The sequence below is a fragment of the Paramisgurnus dabryanus genome, chromosome 15 (assembly GCF_030506205.2).
Source record: "Paramisgurnus dabryanus chromosome 15, PD_genome_1.1, whole genome shotgun sequence".
NCBI lineage: Eukaryota > Metazoa > Chordata > Actinopteri > Cypriniformes > Cobitidae > Paramisgurnus > Paramisgurnus dabryanus.
In genome coordinates this window covers 17,273,965-17,294,516 of record NC_133351.1, presented here as the reverse complement: position 1 = coordinate 17,294,516, position 20,552 = coordinate 17,273,965, and the positions used below count along the sequence as shown (strand labels likewise).

The 20,552-nt window shown below is 36.9% G+C and overlaps 1 protein-coding gene across 3 annotated transcripts; it reads left to right on the top strand.

The window, feature by feature from the left end:
- Positions 1 to 348: 348 nt before the first annotated feature.
- Positions 349 to 20,507, top strand: armc8 (armadillo repeat containing 8). 3 transcript variants are annotated; one of them, XM_065292490.2, is made up of 22 exons: positions 349 to 440; positions 2,901 to 2,977; positions 4,409 to 4,480; positions 5,223 to 5,365; positions 5,493 to 5,590; positions 5,716 to 5,808; positions 6,992 to 7,072; positions 13,799 to 13,874; positions 14,019 to 14,109; positions 14,189 to 14,249; positions 14,338 to 14,538; positions 14,912 to 15,007; positions 15,142 to 15,224; positions 15,539 to 15,620; positions 15,699 to 15,785; positions 18,206 to 18,298; positions 18,407 to 18,556; positions 18,658 to 18,753; positions 18,830 to 18,925; positions 19,017 to 19,089; positions 19,439 to 19,532; positions 19,619 to 20,507. In XM_065292490.2, exons 1-22 carry the CDS (start codon positions 393 to 395, stop codon positions 19,650 to 19,652), a joined length of 2,025 nt encoding a protein of 674 aa, XP_065148562.1. In that variant the 5' UTR covers positions 349 to 392; the 3' UTR covers positions 19,653 to 20,507. The 3 variants fall into 3 exon arrangements, with proteins under 3 accessions (XP_065148562.1, XP_065148561.1, XP_065107711.1); XM_065292489.2 differs by having other exon boundaries at positions 19,421 to 19,532; XM_065251639.2 differs by lacking the exon at positions 349 to 440 and adding an exon at positions 2,512 to 2,727 and having other exon boundaries at positions 19,421 to 19,532.
- Positions 20,508 to 20,552: the final 45 nt, after the last annotated feature.

Here is a 20,552-nt window from a genome sequence, read left to right as displayed (position 1 = left end):
AATCAAACCGGATGAATATGTTTTTATTAGTCAGAAGCATTATTTTTAAATTAGTTAATATGTGAAAACCTAAGTCATGTTAACTTTTTAAACGCCCATGTATATGGTTCAGAGAAGGATTTGCTTTTGAGCCATCAAGCGCCCCAACAATTTCATGTCTCATTATGCCCCATTAATTGCTGTAATTTTTGGATAATTGCTGTTAATGCGTTTTTGTGGTATTATTATATTTCGTATTTATTTATTTATGTAATTAAACAATGCTATTTAAACAGTAAACCGCTATTCACATTGACACACAGTTTCGTAGAAAGTGCTGCTGTGAATAATCTTCTGATTTTAGCTGTGTGGGTGTGTGTGGAAAGTGCTGCTGTGAATGTTTTGCTGAGTGAATGATGGCGTGCCTGCTGGAGGCCCCTTTACGCATCAGCGTGTTATCTGTGAGTCTCTCTGATTATAAACATCAAAATCTAACATTTTCACCTTGAGATAACTTAAACATAAATTCGACACGTTAGATAGACTTTAGAGAGCGGTCTGATATTAAACTGTGTGGTTTATAATGGCTGGCTGTTTGTTTATGTGGCTAATAGTAGAACTGAATGTGCTTTGAACTGTCAAATCAAAGTTATACTTAGTTTTAAGTCTCTGTGTAGAGCTCAGGCTCCGAAACCAAACGCATACATGCTTAATATTATTTGATAAGAAGGTTAAATAATGATCTGGTGGGCAAATGTGCTGGAAACGCCCCCCTTTTGACAGTCCTGTAGTCTTGTACTGGGTATTTTGACACATGTTGATCGACCATTACTATGATAGTACTATGGTACAGGATCACATGACAATACCATGGTACGTTGTTGCATAGCATTGTAATGAATGATTACCATATTATATGCCCTAATATTATTATCATGGTACATTCGAGGTATTTTAAAGAATACTATGGCACCAAAATATGCTAATACCATGGTTGCTTTTCAGACCTATAATCCAAAACGCCAAGGAGTACAATTCTATGTGTATGTTGTTTAAACCTATTGTTTGTTGTTTTTCTATCCAATTATTGTATTTTTTCATCTGAGCCAATCAAAACTACACAGACATACATAAAGGTGATGGGGTTGAAGCTTTTACCCTTGCTTGTATGAGAAAATGTGTTTACACTTTTAAGAAAGATAAACTCATTTGTGTTTGACCACCACATTTATTATATTATTTGTATATTACACTTGCGCTCTTTGAGACCCTAAAAAAATTATTTTTTATTTCATTAAGGACAATGTTTATAAGTAGTAGTAGAATAACGAAAAATGATTAGAAAAGTCACCGTGTCAACAGAGACTTTGATGTTAAGTGTGTGTTTTAGGGACGCATAATGATTAATCACGATTAATCTATAGCAGAATAAAAGTTTTTCTTTACATCATATATGTGTGTGAACCGTGTATAATAACTTTGTATAGATAAATGCAAACACATGCATGTATATATTTAAGAAATGTTTACATGTGCATATACATTTGTATATTTATGTATAATTTATATTATATATAAATTTAAATACTTAATCTTATATATATATATATATATATATATATATATATATATATATATATATATATATATATATATATATATATATATATATATATATTATTAAAATTATACATGTATGTGTGCATACTTATATATACATAATTATTATACACAGTTCACACACATAAATTATGTAAACACAAACTTTTATTCTGCTATAGATTAATTGTTATGCATCCCTAGTTGAACTATAAAATGTTTTTCGGACATGAACATAAGGGAAAAGGAAAACGGTACTGTGTAATTTTTATGGTTAAATTTCTGCTAACCTGGTTAATGTGTGGAGACTGTAAACCTTTAAAACATCGCTGTTTGAGCATATTACTTGCCTATTTTTGCCTCAACCAACAGGATGCAATTGGGGCTATTTTTATGTCTAAAATAGGTAAAGTCTTCGAAAAAGTCAATAAATAAACAGTTCTGTTTGTTGCAAAAATGATACTTTAGCTTTAAACCTTCAGTAAAAAGTTATAAAGATGATCTGTGTGTGTTCACATAATTGCAGTGGTACCCAGTGATGCGTCTTGTAAACTTCGGTCTCCTGTAACTTGCCAACATAACTGAAAGAACAAATCATCCCTGATATAAATATATTGTTTCAATTTCATTATTGCATCCATTAGATTGTTGCAATTTGAGTTTTCTGTGAAGATCTTCTTTAGGAAAATCTCAAACACTTGATATAACAAATTAATGTTGTTATGTTTGATTTGTCACTGCATTTTTTTGCATTTTCATCTAAACAATGTCCAGTACCCCATACAAACCCCTTACTCACAAAACTAGTAGTTAATAAGATTATTTTTTAAGTAGCCAATCTACCCATCAGAGAATTTTGTAGGGTTGGGCCATTTAAGATTTATATGATACTACTATAATAATTACATTGCTTGGATGTCAGTACAGGTTTAACCTGTACTGCAGATCATATTTGTTTATATGTTTAAATTCACAGTTCAAAATGAATTAATCATCGTTTTAAAACATGTAATGACGTGGCAGTGACTCTAGATTTCATAGACACTTTGGTATGTCAGGGGTGAAATCTTATCTGACCATCACTGACCATCTTTCCTGTTTCTCCGGCCTGAAATCGACTTCTCCGCCTGCTCAAGCTAACGTTGCCGCGTGAGTTGTAATCTGCTCCCCTTCGAAATATTTCCATCAACAGCCAGCAACTGTAAGGATAAACAGAGTGAATGAGGCTATGGGACGACTATGAGGGTTTGTGGCCCGTTTCAAAGCCAGAGGAGGGATGAGATTGCTGAATCATTTTTGTACTGTCATTTGTCACCATGCAGGAAGTCACAGCCACGAGTCGCCACTATGTTGACCGGCTTTTCGACCCGGACCCACAAAACGTGCTGCAGGGAGTCATGTGAGTAAACAACCATGTGTCCTTCATAGGTCACACTTTATTGTTATATGACATAAAGGTGAGGCTGTCGTTGTGTGTATGACTTTTAGAAAATACGTGTTTGTGTGGGAGTGTTTTACAACAGTAGTGTTGAACTGACTAAGAGTGTTCGAATATGACTTGAGTCTCTTCATCTTTATTTTTAACTCGGAGCTTCAGCTCTGGTTACTGTTACTCTGTGTTTCCCCACTGCCACAGTCCTACTTTTCCAGAAATGTAGAGCAAACATCAGCCAGATCTCAATGTTGGTACTTTTGTGATTGATTCTAACATCAGACAGATCTTCTTTGAGTCTTGCAAGTTATGGTTGCGTACATTGAAGCCGCCAGTTGCGATTGGTCATTTTCAGTGCTTTTGAGTCATTTTTTTTTTCTAATTATCTCATGATGAATGTTTGATTAATTTAGATCCATATTAAATGTGCTCACTTGGCAATTATATATTTATCCATTTCTTCATCACTTCCCGACAAAGACAGGAAGATTTTTGGTGCTAATGCAACCAAATGTAGACACAAAAATGTGCATTAGGTGAGCAATTGGTGCTACTTAATCTACTTATATTAGCAATTTCTTGCTGCCAGAGAGAATAATTGATAATTTAGTTTACACAAGTCAGTCTCTCTCCTCCCAAATCACCTTAGTGTTTGTCTGGCAAGATGCATATGATCAGTATACCGATATGTATAAAACAAGTTGTCACTCGGTATAAACAAAAGTTGTTGTCACTATAAACAATGACAAATTCTTGAGATCAGTGCCAATTCGCTTTTGTTAGTATAATAATTTAATTGACATTCTGCCAACTCCAAAATCTGCGATTTAAAGAAATGTAACACTCACAATGCTGTCTTTGTGAAAAATTAAAATAATCATAAATTTAAAAAAAGGCAAATTTATGCCCATTACCCAGATTTAGTTTTGCGTTTCATATAAACGTCTTAACTGGCTTTCTCGCAGTTTTGTTAATGTGCGCTTGTCTCCGCGTGTATAAGATAAACATCACAAATGGAAGTAAGTGTTAAGTAACCCATAAAAGTCTGCTCTCAACTGATGAAGTTGACCAAGAAACTGCAAAATTAAAAACTTGTTACATTTACTGGTTCGGCAGACATTAGAAAATATACAGTATAGCTTTTGACAGATTTCTTGCAAGGCTTTTTGAATGACTAGGCGTGATGTCACTACCTGTGAGAAACATCACAAATCTGTAAATCTTGTGTAAAAGCATTTTTTATTAGCTGGGTTATTGATTTGCATGTAACTGCATAAAATGTGTTTCTAAAATAAAATGCTTTTTTATAGATATTTTCTGCATGTTAACGCACTCAATATGTTATAGCGATGTCTCTGGTACATTAAATTGTGCATGTTTTTGGATTTGTATTGACAGTGACATGAAGAACGCTGTCATCGGAAATAACAAGCAAAAGGCCAACCTGATTGTCCTGGGAGCTGTGCCGAGGTAGGTTTGTCTACTTCATCCCATTGTCCCAATAAAATAAAAGTACAGTGATGTAGCAAATCAGAATAAAGAATAAGCACACTGTCGCTTTATGAGGGCAGATTAAAAATCCATTTGGTCAGTTTTATAATCTGAGCAAATTTGGTGGTAGAAATACTGTAGTTTTATCAGGTTAGTTCATTAAATTGGGATGTCATCCAATATACCAAGCAAATATTTAAACCAAACGATTTGTTGACCTTGCCGTGATGAATGAGATTAGATAGAAGTAATGCTTAGGCAAAGTTTTCAAGAACTAGATAAATTGGTCAGTAGACCTTTCTCAGTAATTGTGCCAAATGTTCCAGCTTTCCTCTAAATGGTTGTGTTGGCTCAGCTCAGCTTCAATGGCAGAGAAAAAAAAAAACTAGAAAACAAACAAAAACAAGTGCATATATCTTTAGTGCTTGACACCTTAATAATAACAAAACTAAGAGACACAGCAGGGATTCACATTTCAATCTCTGCTAATTTCCTTGTTTGCCTTTATGGCCTGGTTTCACAGACAAGGCTTAGCTAAAGCCAGAACTAGGGCTTAGTTAAATTAAGGTGTTTATCTTTTATAAACATGCCTAGAAAAAGACATTACTGGTGTGTGTCTTGAGGCAAGTCAATGGCACTGGCATATTTTAAGATCTGTTATTGCAAGTTTTATGTTCTGATGTTGTTGTTCACTGATTTGTGTGTGTGTGTGTTTGTGTAGACTGCTTTATCTTCTCCAACAGAGCTCATCCAGTCTAGAGTTGAGGACTGAATGTGCAGTTGTGTTGGGCAGTCTGGCCATGGGCACAGAAAACAACATCAAGTCCTTGGTTGACTGTCACATCATCCCAGCCTTGCTGCAGGGTACCTGCTTTATCACTTCACTTGCTTACCCTGTCTCATTCCCTGTTATAAATATAATCCTCTGTGCTTACATCTAATGCATTTATGTTAGTATTGCACTGATTCATTATGTTTTGTGCTTGTGTAGGTCTATTGTGTTCAGATCTGATCTTCATTGAAGCATGTCTGCGCTGTTTAAGAACCGTTTTCATTAGTCCAGTTACACCAGTCCAGCTACTTTACACAGTAAGACTACTTCACCATCACACCACTTATACACTGTACACATTCACATCTGTTTTGTGCTAGCATTGTTTAAAGATTTTGCATATGCAGTGGTTAACAGAAGTGTAAAATGTTTTTTTTATCAGGACCCCACTGTGATCCCTCATCTCATGTCTCTGTTGAGTCAATCACAGCACACACAGGAATACATCACACAAATCTTTGCTCACTGCTGCAAGGTATCACATTCACAGCTCAGGTTTATCACACATTAAATATGCATTTATTCAACGTTATGAAACTCTTAAAGTGAGAAATAGTTTACCCAGAAAGAAGATTTTTTGATAAATGGTGGTAAGCACACAGTTGATGGTACCCATTACCATAGCTACCATAGTAGGAAAAACAAATACTGTAGAAGTCAGTGGGTACAGTCAACTGTGTGCTTACCAGCATTTATCAAAAAAATCTTCTTTCATGTTCAACAGAAGAAACAAACTCATACAGGTTTAAATCAACATGAGGGTGAGTAAATTATGACATCCCTTTAAGTTTTGTTTGTATTCAGGATCAGAGATTTTGTAAAAATATGATCAAACTTGATCGTATTGCTGTTACTTCCAATAAACATCATTAAAATAAAATGTTCCCACAATTGATACCCAAAAACTTAAAGCATTTTAAATGCAAACATTTATTCACCCACATGTCATTCCAAACACAAATGTGACCCTGGACCACAAAACCAAAAGTCATAAGTGGCATGGGTATTTGAAGTAATAGCTAAAAATACATTGAATGGGTCAAAATTATTGATTGTTTTTATGCCAATAAATCATATAGGATATGTTCCATGAAGATGTTCCATGAAGATGTTTTGCAAATTTCCTACCGTAAATATATCAAAAATTAAATTGATCATTAATAACGTGTTGGTTTCGGACATCATTTGGACAACTTTAAAGGCGATTTTCTCAATATTTTGCTTTTTGCACCCTCAGATATTGTCCTATCCTAACAAATCATGCATCAATGGAAAACTTATTTATTCACTTTTTATATGATGTATAAATCTTAATTTCAAAATGGACCCTTATGATTAGCTTTGTTGTCCATGGTCACAAATAAGGCACAAAAAAGTTTTGAGGAATGCTAAGAATTTGCTTTGCCTCTTATTCATTCTTGTTTGCTTACATTCAAATAACATAACGCACAATGTTCTTTAAAACATATTATGTGTTTAAAAAAAAGGTTTTATGCACTATAAGAATATAATATAGAAAATGAATATAGTTTTTATGATTTATAGATTAAACCACGTTAAAATCACTTTAAAACAACCTCTTCTAGATTAGATTTTGTTAGTAAAGTAATTGGGTTTTATTAGTGAAATAAATGTATCTCTTCTGCCTGTGTGTCTAGACTCCAGAACATCAGACAGTTTTGTTCAATCACGGTGCCATCCAGAACATTGCTCCACTGCTGATTTCTCCCTCATATAAGGTACAAAACAGAAGCGAACCCATCTCATGTACACTGGTCAATCTTATGCGATGTCTGAATAACATAAGCACACGCTGTTTATTATTAATAATCTGCAGATGAAGAAATAATTTAAAAATATCCCTTTGCATTCTGTTACTGTCTATTTCTAGCACTAGGATCTTTCATAATAACATATTACAGGCAAGTTGTTTTTTACGGTCGAGAGAGGCCATGTCATAAATTAGGGGTCAAGCCCCGAAGGGGCGTAGAACCCTATTGTTATTGTTAGTTTTCTTATTAGGGGTCAAGCCACGAAGTGGCGTAGACACCTATTGTTATTGTTAGTTTTCTTATTATTATTCTTCCCTTTTCTTTTTCTTTTTCTTTTTCTTTTTCTTCCGCCATTGCGTCTATGGCAGCCCATAGCAGCTTACATAGGAAAGTTATGAAATTTTGCACACTGATAGAGGACTGTCCAAAAAGTCTCCACAACAAATTTGGAGTCTTAATCTCTAACCCGCTAGCGCCACCAACAGTCCAAAGTTGCACTTATGTTTTTGCTTATAACTTCTGATCCATAAGTCCTATAAACAAAATTCTTGCTTCCTCTGATTCCTTGGCTCAAGACGATTCGATTGGACCCTATGACGTCATTTTCCGTCATGAAAAATTTTCCGCCATTTTGATTTATTCATTAAACCTACTTTTGCGAACTTGTCCTAGAGCTTTTGCCCAATTTCCATGAAAAACGGTATGTAGCATCTGGAGACACTCAGGGCAAAAAGTTATTAAAAGAATTTTGATAAACCATTCCGTTTTCGTATAGCGCGTCAACAAATTTTACGTAGAGAGCAAAAAAACAGGTTTTAGTGTGTATCTTCGCCAATCTTACGTCTATTGATGCCACACTTGGTAGATGTGATGCCAGTGAGGATCTTAGGGGGCATGCAGAGTTTCGTCACAGCGCCACCTAGTGGTCATACGAATGTTGTACATGCTTATAACTTTGGCTCTGATCTGTGTTTGTTCATGGGACTTGTTTCGCTGAAGTCCAGAATAGTTGCCGAGTCCAACGTTACCAAACATGCCAGATTTCGCTTTACGGTTAGCCCTGCGCAGCAAAACAGCACTTAAAAAACACGCGCGAATATCTCCGCGAGCGTAATTCTGATCGACTCGAAAACATCATAGGAAGAATATTGCATTACCTTCTGAACAAAAAGTTCTATTGGCATTGTATTAAAATTTTCATCAGAAATGGCTGAAAATTGCAAAAAACGAAAAATTACCTTTAAATTTTGTGTTTTTACACATAAATGGTTATAACTTCGTAACGCAAAGAGATTTTTTCACCATATTTGATACGCTGATGTACGACCATAGTCTGAGGCTACACAAAAAAAATTGTATGGTTGCACCACTAGTTGGCCTTATAATTTAACAAAACCTTTGAAATCAAGCCACCCTATGGTCATACAACTGTTTCTTCGCTAAACTAAAGTGTATAGTCATAAAACTAGCTAGATGTAACACAGTTATGACCTGAGGTTGCATGCACAATTTTGTCATTGCGCCACCTACTGGTTTTGAGATAGAATATGGCATTTTTTTGCCTAAAACTACTGCAACAACACATCTAAAACCATGAGTCATCATGGATTATTCCTTTCATGGCTTTGACTATAATCACTAGTGGATGTCCATTTACTCTCTAGCAACCAATGAGAATACGTTATCAACTGCTTTTGCAAGAGCTTTTTCTCTGCATCAGAACATCGCAGAGACATGGGGGTGGGCTCTTTTGACTCATTAACACCACTGTAACATTTTGTGAGCTGAGTATTGCCACTAGAAGCACCACTCAATTTTACGTCAGTGTTCTAGTTATCAATGCTCGACGAAAGAGAGGGAGAGATTTCACTAAATGAGAACAGCTTTTTTGCTGATAACTGTTATATTGTTTTGTCTGAAATCAAGAGATTTTCCTAGGTACTTTAAACTGCTCATCCGAAGTCAACTTTACTTTCTGCTGTGCCCTTTTTGGCTTGACCCCGGTGATTGCTGCTTGCAGCTATATTTATTATTATTATTCTTCCTCTTCCGCCATTGAAGTCAATGGCAGCCCATAGAACCGTACATAGGAAAGTTATGAAATTTGGCACACATGTACAGGACAGTCTTAGAAGTTACTATAGCAAATTTGGTGTGTCTAACTCAAACTCTCTAGCGCCACCAACAGTCCAAAAGTCCACTTATGTTCATGCTCATAACTTCTGACCCGTGAGTCCTAGAAACTAAATTCTTGTTTCCTCTGAATCCTTGGCTCATGTTGATTCAATTGCACACATTGATGTCATTTGTGTCATGCACATCTTTCCGCCATTTTGAATTTTCCGTAAAACCTACTTTTTCGAACTCCTCCTAGAGCGTTTGTCCGATTTGCATGTCCTTTGATATATAGCATCTAGAGACACCTCTGACAAAAAGTTATCAAAAGCTTTTTTATAGACCAATGCGTTCTCGTATAAATTAACAACATATATGGCGGCGAGCACGCCAAAACAGACGTGTGGCTGTATCTTCGCAACACTTTGGTGTATCGACACGAAACTTGGTATATGTCATTACAGTCATGAACTGAGGGTGCCTGCAACGTTTCGTCACAGCGCCACCTAGTGGTCACGAGATTCGAAAAATGCCTATTTTCGCTTATAACTACTTCAAACTTGAGTCTAAAATCATGAAGTTGGTCTTGTTAGATTCCTTGAGGCATGCCGAGTCAAACGATACCAAACGGTTTTCAGTCGGCCATTTTGGGTGTCGGCCATTTTGAATTTTCTCATTAAGTTCAGTATTTCACAAACAGAATGGCGTATCGCTACGAAATTTGGCATGGTTCATCAGTGACATGTTCTGAGCGCACCTATAAATCTTTAGGACGGCGCCACCTAGTGGTCAGGATATGTAAATAAATTGTTTAAAATCTTTATATCATTTGATTAAATTGCCACTATGACATAAGACTTCACTCTATTGATTCCTTGGCTCATGCTGAGTCCGACTGTACCAAATATGTCTGAGTCAAACCTACTTCCTGTCGGCCATTTTGAATTATATTGAACACCTACTTTTTCGAACTCCTCCTAGAGCGCTCGTGTGATTGGCTTGATTTTTGGTATGCATCATCTAGAGACACTCTAGACAAAAAGTTATCAAAAGCTTTTCGGTAGACCTATTTGTTGTCGTATAACGCATCAAAGAATGCTAGGGCGAGCACACCAAAATGTGTTTGAGCCTGTATCTTCGCAAAACTTTTGTGTATTAATATGAGACTTGGTATATGTCATAACAGTGATGACCTGAGGGTGCATGCACCATTTCGTCACACTGCCCCCTACTGGTCAAGAGATATAAAAAATGTCTATTTTTGCTTATAACTACTGCAAACTTGAATGTAAAATTATGAGAGTGGTCTTGTTAGATTTCGTGAGGCATGCCGAGTCAAACGATACCAAATGGTTTTTGGTCGGCCATTTTGTGTGTCGGCCATTTTGAATTTTTCTTTAAGTTCAAGTATTTCAGAAACGCAATTACGTATTGTTATGAAACTTGGTATGGTTCATCAGCAACATGTTCTGGGAGGACTTGTAAACTTTCCGGTGCCCCCTAGTGGTCAAGAGATTTGAAGCTATATCTCTGCATCTCTTTATTGTATTTACACCAAATTTGGTGGGTGTCATCACAATCAAGACCTGAGTCACAATTTATTTTTTGGTCAGTGCCCCCTAGTGGTCAAGTTATTTAAGGCTATATCTCTGCATCTCTTTATTGTATTTAGACCAAATTTGGTGGATGTCATCACAATCAAGACCTGAGTCACAATTTATTTTTTGGTCAGTGCCCCCTAGTGGTCAAGTCATTTAAGGCTATATCTCTGCATCTCTTTATTGTATTTACACCAAATTTGGTAGGTGTCATCACAATCAAGACCTGAGTCACAATTTATTATTTGGTCAGTGCCCCCTAGTGGTCAAGTCATTTAAGGCTATATCTCCGTATCGCTTTATTGTATTTACACCAAATTTGGTGGGTGTCATCACAATCAAGACCTGAGTCACAATTTATTTTTTGGTCAGTGCCCCCTAGTGGTCAAGTTATTTAAGGCTATATCTCTGCATCTCTTTATTGTATTTACACCAAATTTGGTGGATGTCATCACAATCAAGACCTGAGTCACAATTTATTTTTTGGTCAGTGCCCCCTAGTGGTCAAGTCATTTAAGGCTATATCTCTGCATCTCTTTATTGTATTTACACCAAATTTGGTAGGTGTCATCACAATCAAGACCTGAGTCACAATTTATTATTTGGTCAGTGCCCCCTAGTGGTCAAGTCATTTAAGGCTATATCTCCGTATCGCTTTATTGTATTTACACTAAATTTGGTATGTGTCATCACAGTCATGACCTGAGGCACCATCTATTGTTTCGGCAAAGCGCCACCTAGTGGTCTCAACATACAAAAAATGCTATTTTTCATAAAACTAATGCAAACTTAGATCTTAAATCATGACAGTTATCACGTATGAATCATTTATTGCCATGTTTGGCTTGACCCCGGTATCGCTGCTTGCAGCTATATTATTATTTTTGCTTTTCTGTTTTCTTATGATCACAAATTAACTTTCTTGTGATCTCGAGATACCAAAAGTTGTTTCTTTGTGATGTGATTAAAGCTTGTGTGTACTCAATAGAATATGTTTATTTGTTTGGAGACAGCAAAAGCATATTTAAGCGAAATGAACAAATTTGATTTTACATGGATTAGGGTTTCGCTCATCAGTATTGGACAATTTGATAGTCGTAATTTAAGAGACTGTCTAAAGTTACACATTAATATACAGGTTTCTTCTTTTAACAGGATTTCAATTGAATGAATTACAGTCAACAAACAGTCACAAAACCAACTGTACAGTGTTCATGTGGTTGTCAGCTATAATGCACGCATTTTTGATATTTATTAAAATAAACTGTTAAATGCTATCGAATATATTGTCCCTAAATTCACAAACATCAACATCCAACTTTATTTATTTATTAAGTCCATTGTGGACAATTATTAGCTACACTTGTGTTAATGGCAAAGACCCAAACTCATATGCATTAGCAGTCCACTTCTAAACATGCAAAATATTACGGAGAGGAAATTACATCATGACATGAGATTGGGATTATGTCAGGGTAACAAGAAAACAACACCAGAAAATTAAAGGTGGGGTGCATGATCTCTGAAAGCCAATGTTGATATTTGAAATCACCTAAACAAACACGCCCCTACCGGAATAGAATATGGACCTTCTGTTGATAGACCCGCCCAATGTCGGTTGGTAGACATGCCCCTTAAGCTTTGTTTATATTCGTGCTTTGGTCTGCAACACGAGCCTCCGCTGATCGCGCGCACGTCTCAAAAAAAGGACGAGGCGTTTATAGCTGACGCACTCGCTGTGGCCCTGTTCTTTGAAGCAGCAGGGGGCGACGCGAGCAATCAAGTCAAAAACAAACACAAGGAAAAGGATAGAAGTCTTCGTCCGCTGGAACAACCCTGTTGCTTCTAACATCAAAAATTGATTTATAAATATGAGAACATGAATAAAACAACACACTCTTAAATATGTCTTTATTAAACATTATCATTTCATTAACGTTTTTACTAAACAAGCAGTACAGACATCTTAAGGTTTGTATTTTATTCCTCGTCCAGTGGTTCATTCAATACAAATATAAGTATGCAAAAAGAATTTGTGTTTAACTGCAAAGTTCACATAATTTATTGATGGATCAAAGAGATACAACACAGGCTTGCCTGCTCGGACAGAATTGCCTCGAGTTCGGTCATTTTCGGATGCAGTCACGCGCACGGGTAAAAAAATTGTCATGCACACCTCCACGCGAAAATGGGGTCTCGCTCACCCAATGCACACGACTGCCCACACCTCGTTGGCGTCATTTTTGGCGCGCACACCAACGAGCCCGTGCGGATGCATCAAGTATGAACATAGCTTTACTGCTGATTGACTACAAGTGTGTTTTGGTACTTGGTCCGACTGCCTTTTCCAAAGGATTTTTCAAAAATCGTGCACCCCGCCTTTAAGTTGTGATCATGAGAAAACAACCTCTGTGATGTTGAGATCTTGAGAAAGTCAAGTTGTGATCATGAGAAAGCAAGAAAGCAAAAATAATATTATTACACGGCCTCTCTCGGCATCCATTACCTTGCAGTCTTTTTGGACTTTTAAATGATTGGTGATATTCAGATATAACTCCTTTAAAGGGATAGTTCACCGAAATTTTTTTATTCTGTTATCATTTACTCCCTCTCATGTTGTTACAAACCTGTATAAATGTGTTTATTCTGATAAACGCAAAAGAAGACATTTTGGGCCCCATTTACTTGTGTGAAACATAAAGGTAAATGGGTCTCATGATCGGTTTGGTTACAAACATTCCTTAAAATATCTTCCTTTGTGTTCATCAGAATAAATACATTTATACAGGTTTGTAACAACATGAAAGTGAGAAAGTGGTGACAGAATTTTCATTTTTGTGTGAACTATCCCTTTAAGGTTTGTGTTTTAAAGGTTGTGATATAATATGTTGGTTATTTCTACAGCTTCTTTGGTTACTGTAATTTGCATGTTTGTTTAAAATGCATGTTGTGAGTAACAGTGTTTTATTTTTTATCATAGGTACGGATGCAGGCGTTAAAGTGTTTCTCAGTCTTGGCCTATGAGAACACTCAGGTGTCTATGACACTGGTGAATGGTAAGTGTGCCCTTGCCTCTACCTTCTTTTGTTGTCATTTAAACAGCTTTCATTTTGTCCTCTGCCTCTTATATCTTATATATTAATGTTCTTTATTGAGTCTTATGTTCAAAAATTGTGTGTGTGTGTGTTTGTTTGTGTTAGTGCTTGTAGATGGAGAGCAACTCTCTCAGGTTTTTGTCGGAATGATGCAAAGGGACAAACCAATTGAAATGCAGCTTACAGCTGCCAAATGGTGAGTAAATGTCACTTCTGTTAAAATACATCTCACTCTGGTTCATGCCTCACTTTCTCTCTCACTTTTTCTCTCTCAGTTTAACATACATGTGTCGAGCAGGAGCCATCAGGACGGATGACAGCTGTGTTGTACTAAAGGTACCTTTAAAAATCTGATATGCAAATGAACAGTAAACCAAAGTTTGACGACCCAGGAATCTGATAGATATGTACTCTTTATGGACAGACTCTGCCGTGCCTGGTGCGGATGTGCAGTAAAGAAAGGTTACTGGAGGAGCGGGTGGAGGGGGCGGAGACACTGGCTTACCTGATGGAGCCAGACATAGAACTGCAGCGGATCGCCAGCGTCACTGACCATCTCGTATCCATGCTGGCTGACTACTTTAAATACCCGAGCTCTGTCAGCGCCATCACGGATATTAAGAGGGTGACCAGACACTTTATATACACTAACACACTCACGCTTTAATGTTAAAACCAGGTCAAAACGACAAAAGAATTTCCTTATATCTATATTACAGTTCTGAAACATCGCAAATCGCAACAGTTGTTGTGCGTACGTGGGTTGAATTTAAATGAAGTCACTCTGAAATTACCCGCAAAATCACACCCGACAGCTTAAATTACAAGCTGACCGTAGCAAATTAGCCTGAGACCCGAATCTTGAATACTGCTATTTTTATGAACCTCCTCATTAACCGATTTTATAACAAGAAAAGATATCTTTATCAGGTATCATTAGCTTATTATTAATCCAGACTTGTTTAGTCTAGTTTAACTGTTACACTTTCTTCCTGTAGCTGGACCATGACCTAAAACACGCACATGAGCTCAGACAGGCAGCTTTCAAACTCTACGCCTCACTGGGCTCTAATGATGAGGACATCAGGAAGAAGGTGAGACATCATGGCGATCATCTGCACCTGAAGGGTGTTTCAGAGATCTGAATGAATCATCGTAGGTTATATGTGGCTATTAACACTCCATTGGAGGTGATGTCTGTGACCTCACGTTTCATTTCTCAATACAGATCACAGAGACAGAGAACATGATGGACAGGATTGTCAGCGGCCTATCAGAATCCAGCATCAAAGTACGGTTAGCAGCAGTCAGGTATGATGGACATTTTCAATTTCATAGTTATTTAATAGTTGTCTGTCATGTACAAAAATAAAGGGTATTCTGCACACTATTAGCTTGCAAAAGATGAAAATATTTATTACAGCGACGTTTGGAAACGCTAATATTGTGTGGGATACCCTTTATTTTTGTTCATTATTGGACTTGGGCTTTATCCTATGCACCTATCTGGGACTAGCAGGTGTGCGACGCTGTTCTTCTTATAAAACCACAACAGCTTGGAAATGAGAAAAGTATATAAACTAAATAAGAGATTTGGTTTGCTCTCTTTTTTATATCTCGTCTAGATGCTTGCACAGTTTATCACGATCTGTACAACAGCTAAGAACGAGTTTTCATGATCACGCAGTATGGAAGCCATTAATGAAGGTATGATGTTTAGATTACATTAAATTAAAACTGAAATCTAACTGGAACCAAACTAAATGCTTGTTTTTTTGTGGATAGTTATTACAGAATGCGCCAGATGAGGTGCTGGTTATGGCCTCTTCAACACTATGCAACTTACTGCTGGAGTTTTCTCCCAGCAAGGAGGTAAATGACCATGAATTTCACAAACATTTCAAAAAAACGCTTTTTTTAAAAGCACGTCGCTTCTTTTGGAAACAATTGTAAGCATTTGCTGGCCACAAGAAAAAAACACCTTGGTGTATACATACACCCCCTTTAAACTAATTATTTTAATAGTGGTGTTTGCTAAGGTAAGCATCATTATTACTATACTGTAGTTTAAATTAAAGATTACAGATTTGAAGCAACCGCTAACCATAAAGGGCCGTTCATTTTATAATGATGACTATAAAAAATATAGTTTTAAAAATCATTTTATATTAATGAGAATAGCGGAGTTCACACCACAACTATAACGATAAATATGCAATGAACGGAATTACTTGCTGAGCGTGTTTTTTTCTTACTGTAAAACGATAAACCAATGACAGCCAAACAAATCTGTTTGAACTTCAAGTGCACCCGAATTTGAAATGACAGTATGGAGCTCAATGGTGAGGTCTAGTTATAACATAAAATTACCTCAGGTATCCAGCGCTGTTGCAGTTGCTGTGCAATTCACTACGCAATGTTTTTTTTTCACTACATCACCAAAAGGTAAGATAATAGATTACACAAACTTCTAGATTCACTGTTTAGAGTTACGCAAACACAGCGGGCTCTATCTTACACCCGGCGCAATGCAGCGCAATGCGTGACACAAGTGTCTTTTGCTAGTTTTCACCCTGCGCAATTATCGTTTTCACGTTTAGCGCCACGTTGTTTAAATAGAATATTCATTTGCGCCCCCTATTGCGCTTCTTGGGCGTTCTGGTCTGAAAACGAGGTGTGTTCAGGCGCATTGTTGGCACGTTGCTATTTTGAGGGAACTAAAATAGACTACGCCATTGACCAACAAAAACCTGCTCTAAAGTCAATGGCACAATATGTTTTTTGTTATTTAAAGAGCGCATTAGTAATATGGGCCTACAAACGGGACGACAACGCGGGTTTGCTTATCACATACATGAATGCGCAGCAGCACAAAAACGCTTTTAAATATGAAAGATGAAAGGATTGAAAAGTAAAAGATTATTATTGAGTCTCTTGGACATAAATGAGGACTAATTATGAGACGTTAGAAGGCACAAAGAGCTGCTTCACCTGTAGCCTGGCAAGTAAATAAATGCTTTACTTTAAACAAATGCATCTATTTTTAAATGTTTTTAAATGCTATCTTACGAATTTATTGTACATGATGACACTGTACCTGTGGATATCGTAAGATGAGAAACATTTTAAGTAATGCTTTGTAAAAAATCCCATTAGCAATCTTGCATATTTGCTAATTATTTTATGAGATTACAATGATTATGTAGGATATCAATACATTTAGGACAGCAATTCAAAGCCTGCTATTTGTTCTTCTATGACTAAGAAAAAGAAAAAGGCTTTTAAAGGTTTTAATAAAAAAAATTAAAATTTCAATGAAAATGAAAACAACCCAATTATTTAACATTAATCTTAAACTGGTGGTCTTCTTCCTCCGCTTAGTTTTTCAGTTTACAAGGTCCGTTATCTAAATAGGGATTACGCACAGCGCCAGCGCAACTGGCTTTTAAAGGGGATGAGAGATAAGACTCTCATTGGTTTATTGCACGTTACGCCCAAAACACACCCATCACTCATTAGGAAAATATGTACAACCCTTTTCGACCCTGCGCTCTGCTCCCATTGTTAAATTAGCAAAAGTGGCATTGTACATGCCCATTTAGACCGTGCGCCGTGCGCTTTAGACGATGCGCTTAAAACGTTAAAATAGGGCCCAGCGTGTTGAGGACGACATCTGGTTTATACAGCTGTGTAAATTCAACAATAATAGCATATTTATACATTTATTGACACGTGAACAATAAAAAGCATTTTAGTAAAGGAAATATGCAATATTAGTTAATGCCATTGAAGGTAAATGATTTGCGTGAGAACTGCGCCTCGCAAGCGAATTAGCCTAAAATAATCGTTATCACTTGGTGGTGTGAACGCTAATATAGTTAGTTAACATTATAGTTATAGTTATATGATACATGTGAATGCTACTGTTACTTACTGTTTTAAAATGATGCTTTGATGTTATTTCCACTGAAACAAGAAGTTAGAGCAGGACTTAATGCGTGCTCCCTCCCCCTTTTAAAAAAGCCAGTAGCGTCATGAAAATAAATGATTCATTTAAGTGAGATTATATTAAGTTTTGAATGCTTATATCTTCTAAATGTTTTATAGATGTCCTAAAGGCTTTTACATTATAATAAATCGAAAAAACATCCATTTTGATTTCATAGGGACTTTAAAATTAGATTAGTTTTTGGCAATCAACTTCTTAAAGAGATGTTTCTTCTCATCGCCTTAGTTTTTTAGAAAAAAAAATGGATTTTGTTTATTCAGACATGTGTGTGTTTTGTACACAGCCTATTTTAGAGTCTGGGGTCATCGAGTTACTATGCAGTCTTACACAAAGCGACAGTCCAGCTCTGAGGGTCAACGGCATCTGGGCTCTCATGGTAAGAGACCGACTTTCCTAACAGTGTTGTTCACAATAAATCTGTATTGTTATCTAACCATACCAAACTATAGTAACATCCCAGCATATATGTAATGCATGTGTGTAGAATATGGCGTACCAGGCAGATCAAAAGGTGAAAGTGGAGATCGTTCGAGCGTTGGGCACGGAACAGCTCTTTAGACTCCTGTCTGACCCTGATACCAATGTGCTCATGAAAACACTGGGGCTGCTTCGTAATCTACTGTCCACCAGACCGGTAAGACAAACATATTAGCTTACTAATTTACGGACGTGCTTTTCAGCTTTGTGTAACACACACACACAAACACAAGGTAACTGTCGCATTGTCTTTGCTAGCATATAGACCAGATCATGAGCTCACATGGGAAGCAGATAATGCAAGCGGTCACTCTTATTCTGGAGGGAGAACACAGCATAGAGGTCAAAGAGCAGGTGAGATCCACAAAAAACAATTTAATGAGTTTGTTTGTCGTTTGTGTGTAATAATAACTGTGTTGTCTTTTACCAGACTTTGTGTATATTGGCCAACATCGCTGATGGAAACACAGCCAAGGACCTCATTATGACCAATGACGACATGCTCCAGAAAATCAAATATTATATGGTATGTCAATAGGTCCGATCTTCCAGCTGCTTCTGCTGTCCTTTGTTTGCATTCCTTCATGTTGTTGTTTTTATTCGTGTCTGTGTTTCAGGGACACTCCAATGTGAAGCTGCAGCTGGCCGCCACCTCCTGCGTCTCCAACCTCATCTGGAATGAGGAGGATGGTGAGGAATTAACTAAAAACATTGGCTGTGTCCGAAATAGCCCCCTATACCCTCATTCGTTATTCCCTACATTAGTCCACTAAAATAGTTGACTTGAATGAGCTATGATTGTAAATGGGTTGTACACTTATCATTGTGGTGCATTGTGGGGTTGAATAAGTACACTCAATAATGTCCACTGTGCATGTTCCCACAAATAGTGCACGATTTAAGAGTGTTCGGGCTATTTCGGACGCAGCCATTGTCCAAAACTGTGCACTGTGATTATTTTGGGTGCATAGTTTAATTATGCATATGTATTGTACTTTGGTGTTGTTTATGAGAAATATAGGATTATCCTCTTTTGTAGGCTCACAAGAGAGGCAAGACAAACTAAAAGAGATGGGATTTGTTGATATTTTACACAAACTCACCCTGGCATCAGATCCAGGCCTCTGTGACGGGTAATATGAAGATTTCATATTCATTTTAGTATTTGCATCTTTGTTTTACATGACCACGCTTATCTCTCCCCATTTATCTGTCACAGGGCAAAAACAGCAATGCAGCAGTATTTGGCGTGACCTGAAAGAAAGGTGCGATGTGCCCCGACAACTTAAGGAGGATGTCATCTCCTGTGTTTTTGCTTTAGATTTGAGTTTCTTTTTTGCTCTTCCTTTTGGTTTTGTTGCACAAGACACCTTCGGTTGTGGAGACTCCCCGAACAACTTGGTAATCAGAGACACCGTTGCCAGGGGCCACAGCACCTTTTGGGCTCACGGCTACGTTGGTTTAATGTTTTCTGCTGAACTCTCGGAGCTAATATTTTCGTTTGTTTTTGGACATAATGTGAAGGATTAAGTAACTTCCTCAAAGTGTGTTGCGCCGCCACCTGGTGGTTTGGAGGCTTTGATGCTTTGGACTCCCTTGGAGAAAGCTAACTGACCTCTGTGCTAAGCTTGTAGGAGCTTAGTCTCCTTATTTTGGTTTGCTGATTTACTGTTGATGATGTTATTATAACTATAATTATTATTATTATTATTATTTTAATTGGGACTTGGAAAGGTTAGAAAAAAAGTCTGCTCGTTTTTGTTCTTTTTTGTAGATACATACCTCGTAAATATATATAAATATAAATATATAAATATATTTTTTGGATTTTTAATTTACCCTTTCAGGTTGTTCTTTCCCTTTGTATTTTCCTCTCTGTATTATAGTGGGTTTATGTGGAGAGGCAGCATGTTGGGTTACACACCGAACATTTAATAGAAACCATCCGACCCTAAACAGAAGGTGAAGATTTGTTTGCTTTACCACTGGTTCTCATTTTTATTCACTTTATCTTTACAAGAATTGGTCGCCGCCTCATAACTCCATCTTTTTGAAGCTCTATAGTGAATGTTTCCACTCAAATATATGCAGGCCTCTGCCATGGAGCAGCCCACTTGTTTGTGTCTTTTTTCCTGGCTTTTTTTACAACTATA

Excerpts from the sequence above, each read along its gene's own strand:
- armc8 (XM_065292489.2), top strand. The coding sequence starts at position 393 with ATGATGGCGTGCCTGCTGGAGGCCCCTTTACGCATCAGCGTGTTATCT. Across the intron at positions 15,225-15,538 it reads GTACGGTTAGCAGCAGTCAG|ATGCTTGCACAGTTTATCAC; the intron begins GTATGATGGACA and ends TATCTCGTCTAG. Across the intron at positions 18,926-19,016 it reads AGAAAATCAAATATTATATG|GGACACTCCAATGTGAAGCT; the intron begins GTATGTCAATAG and ends TCTGTGTTTCAG.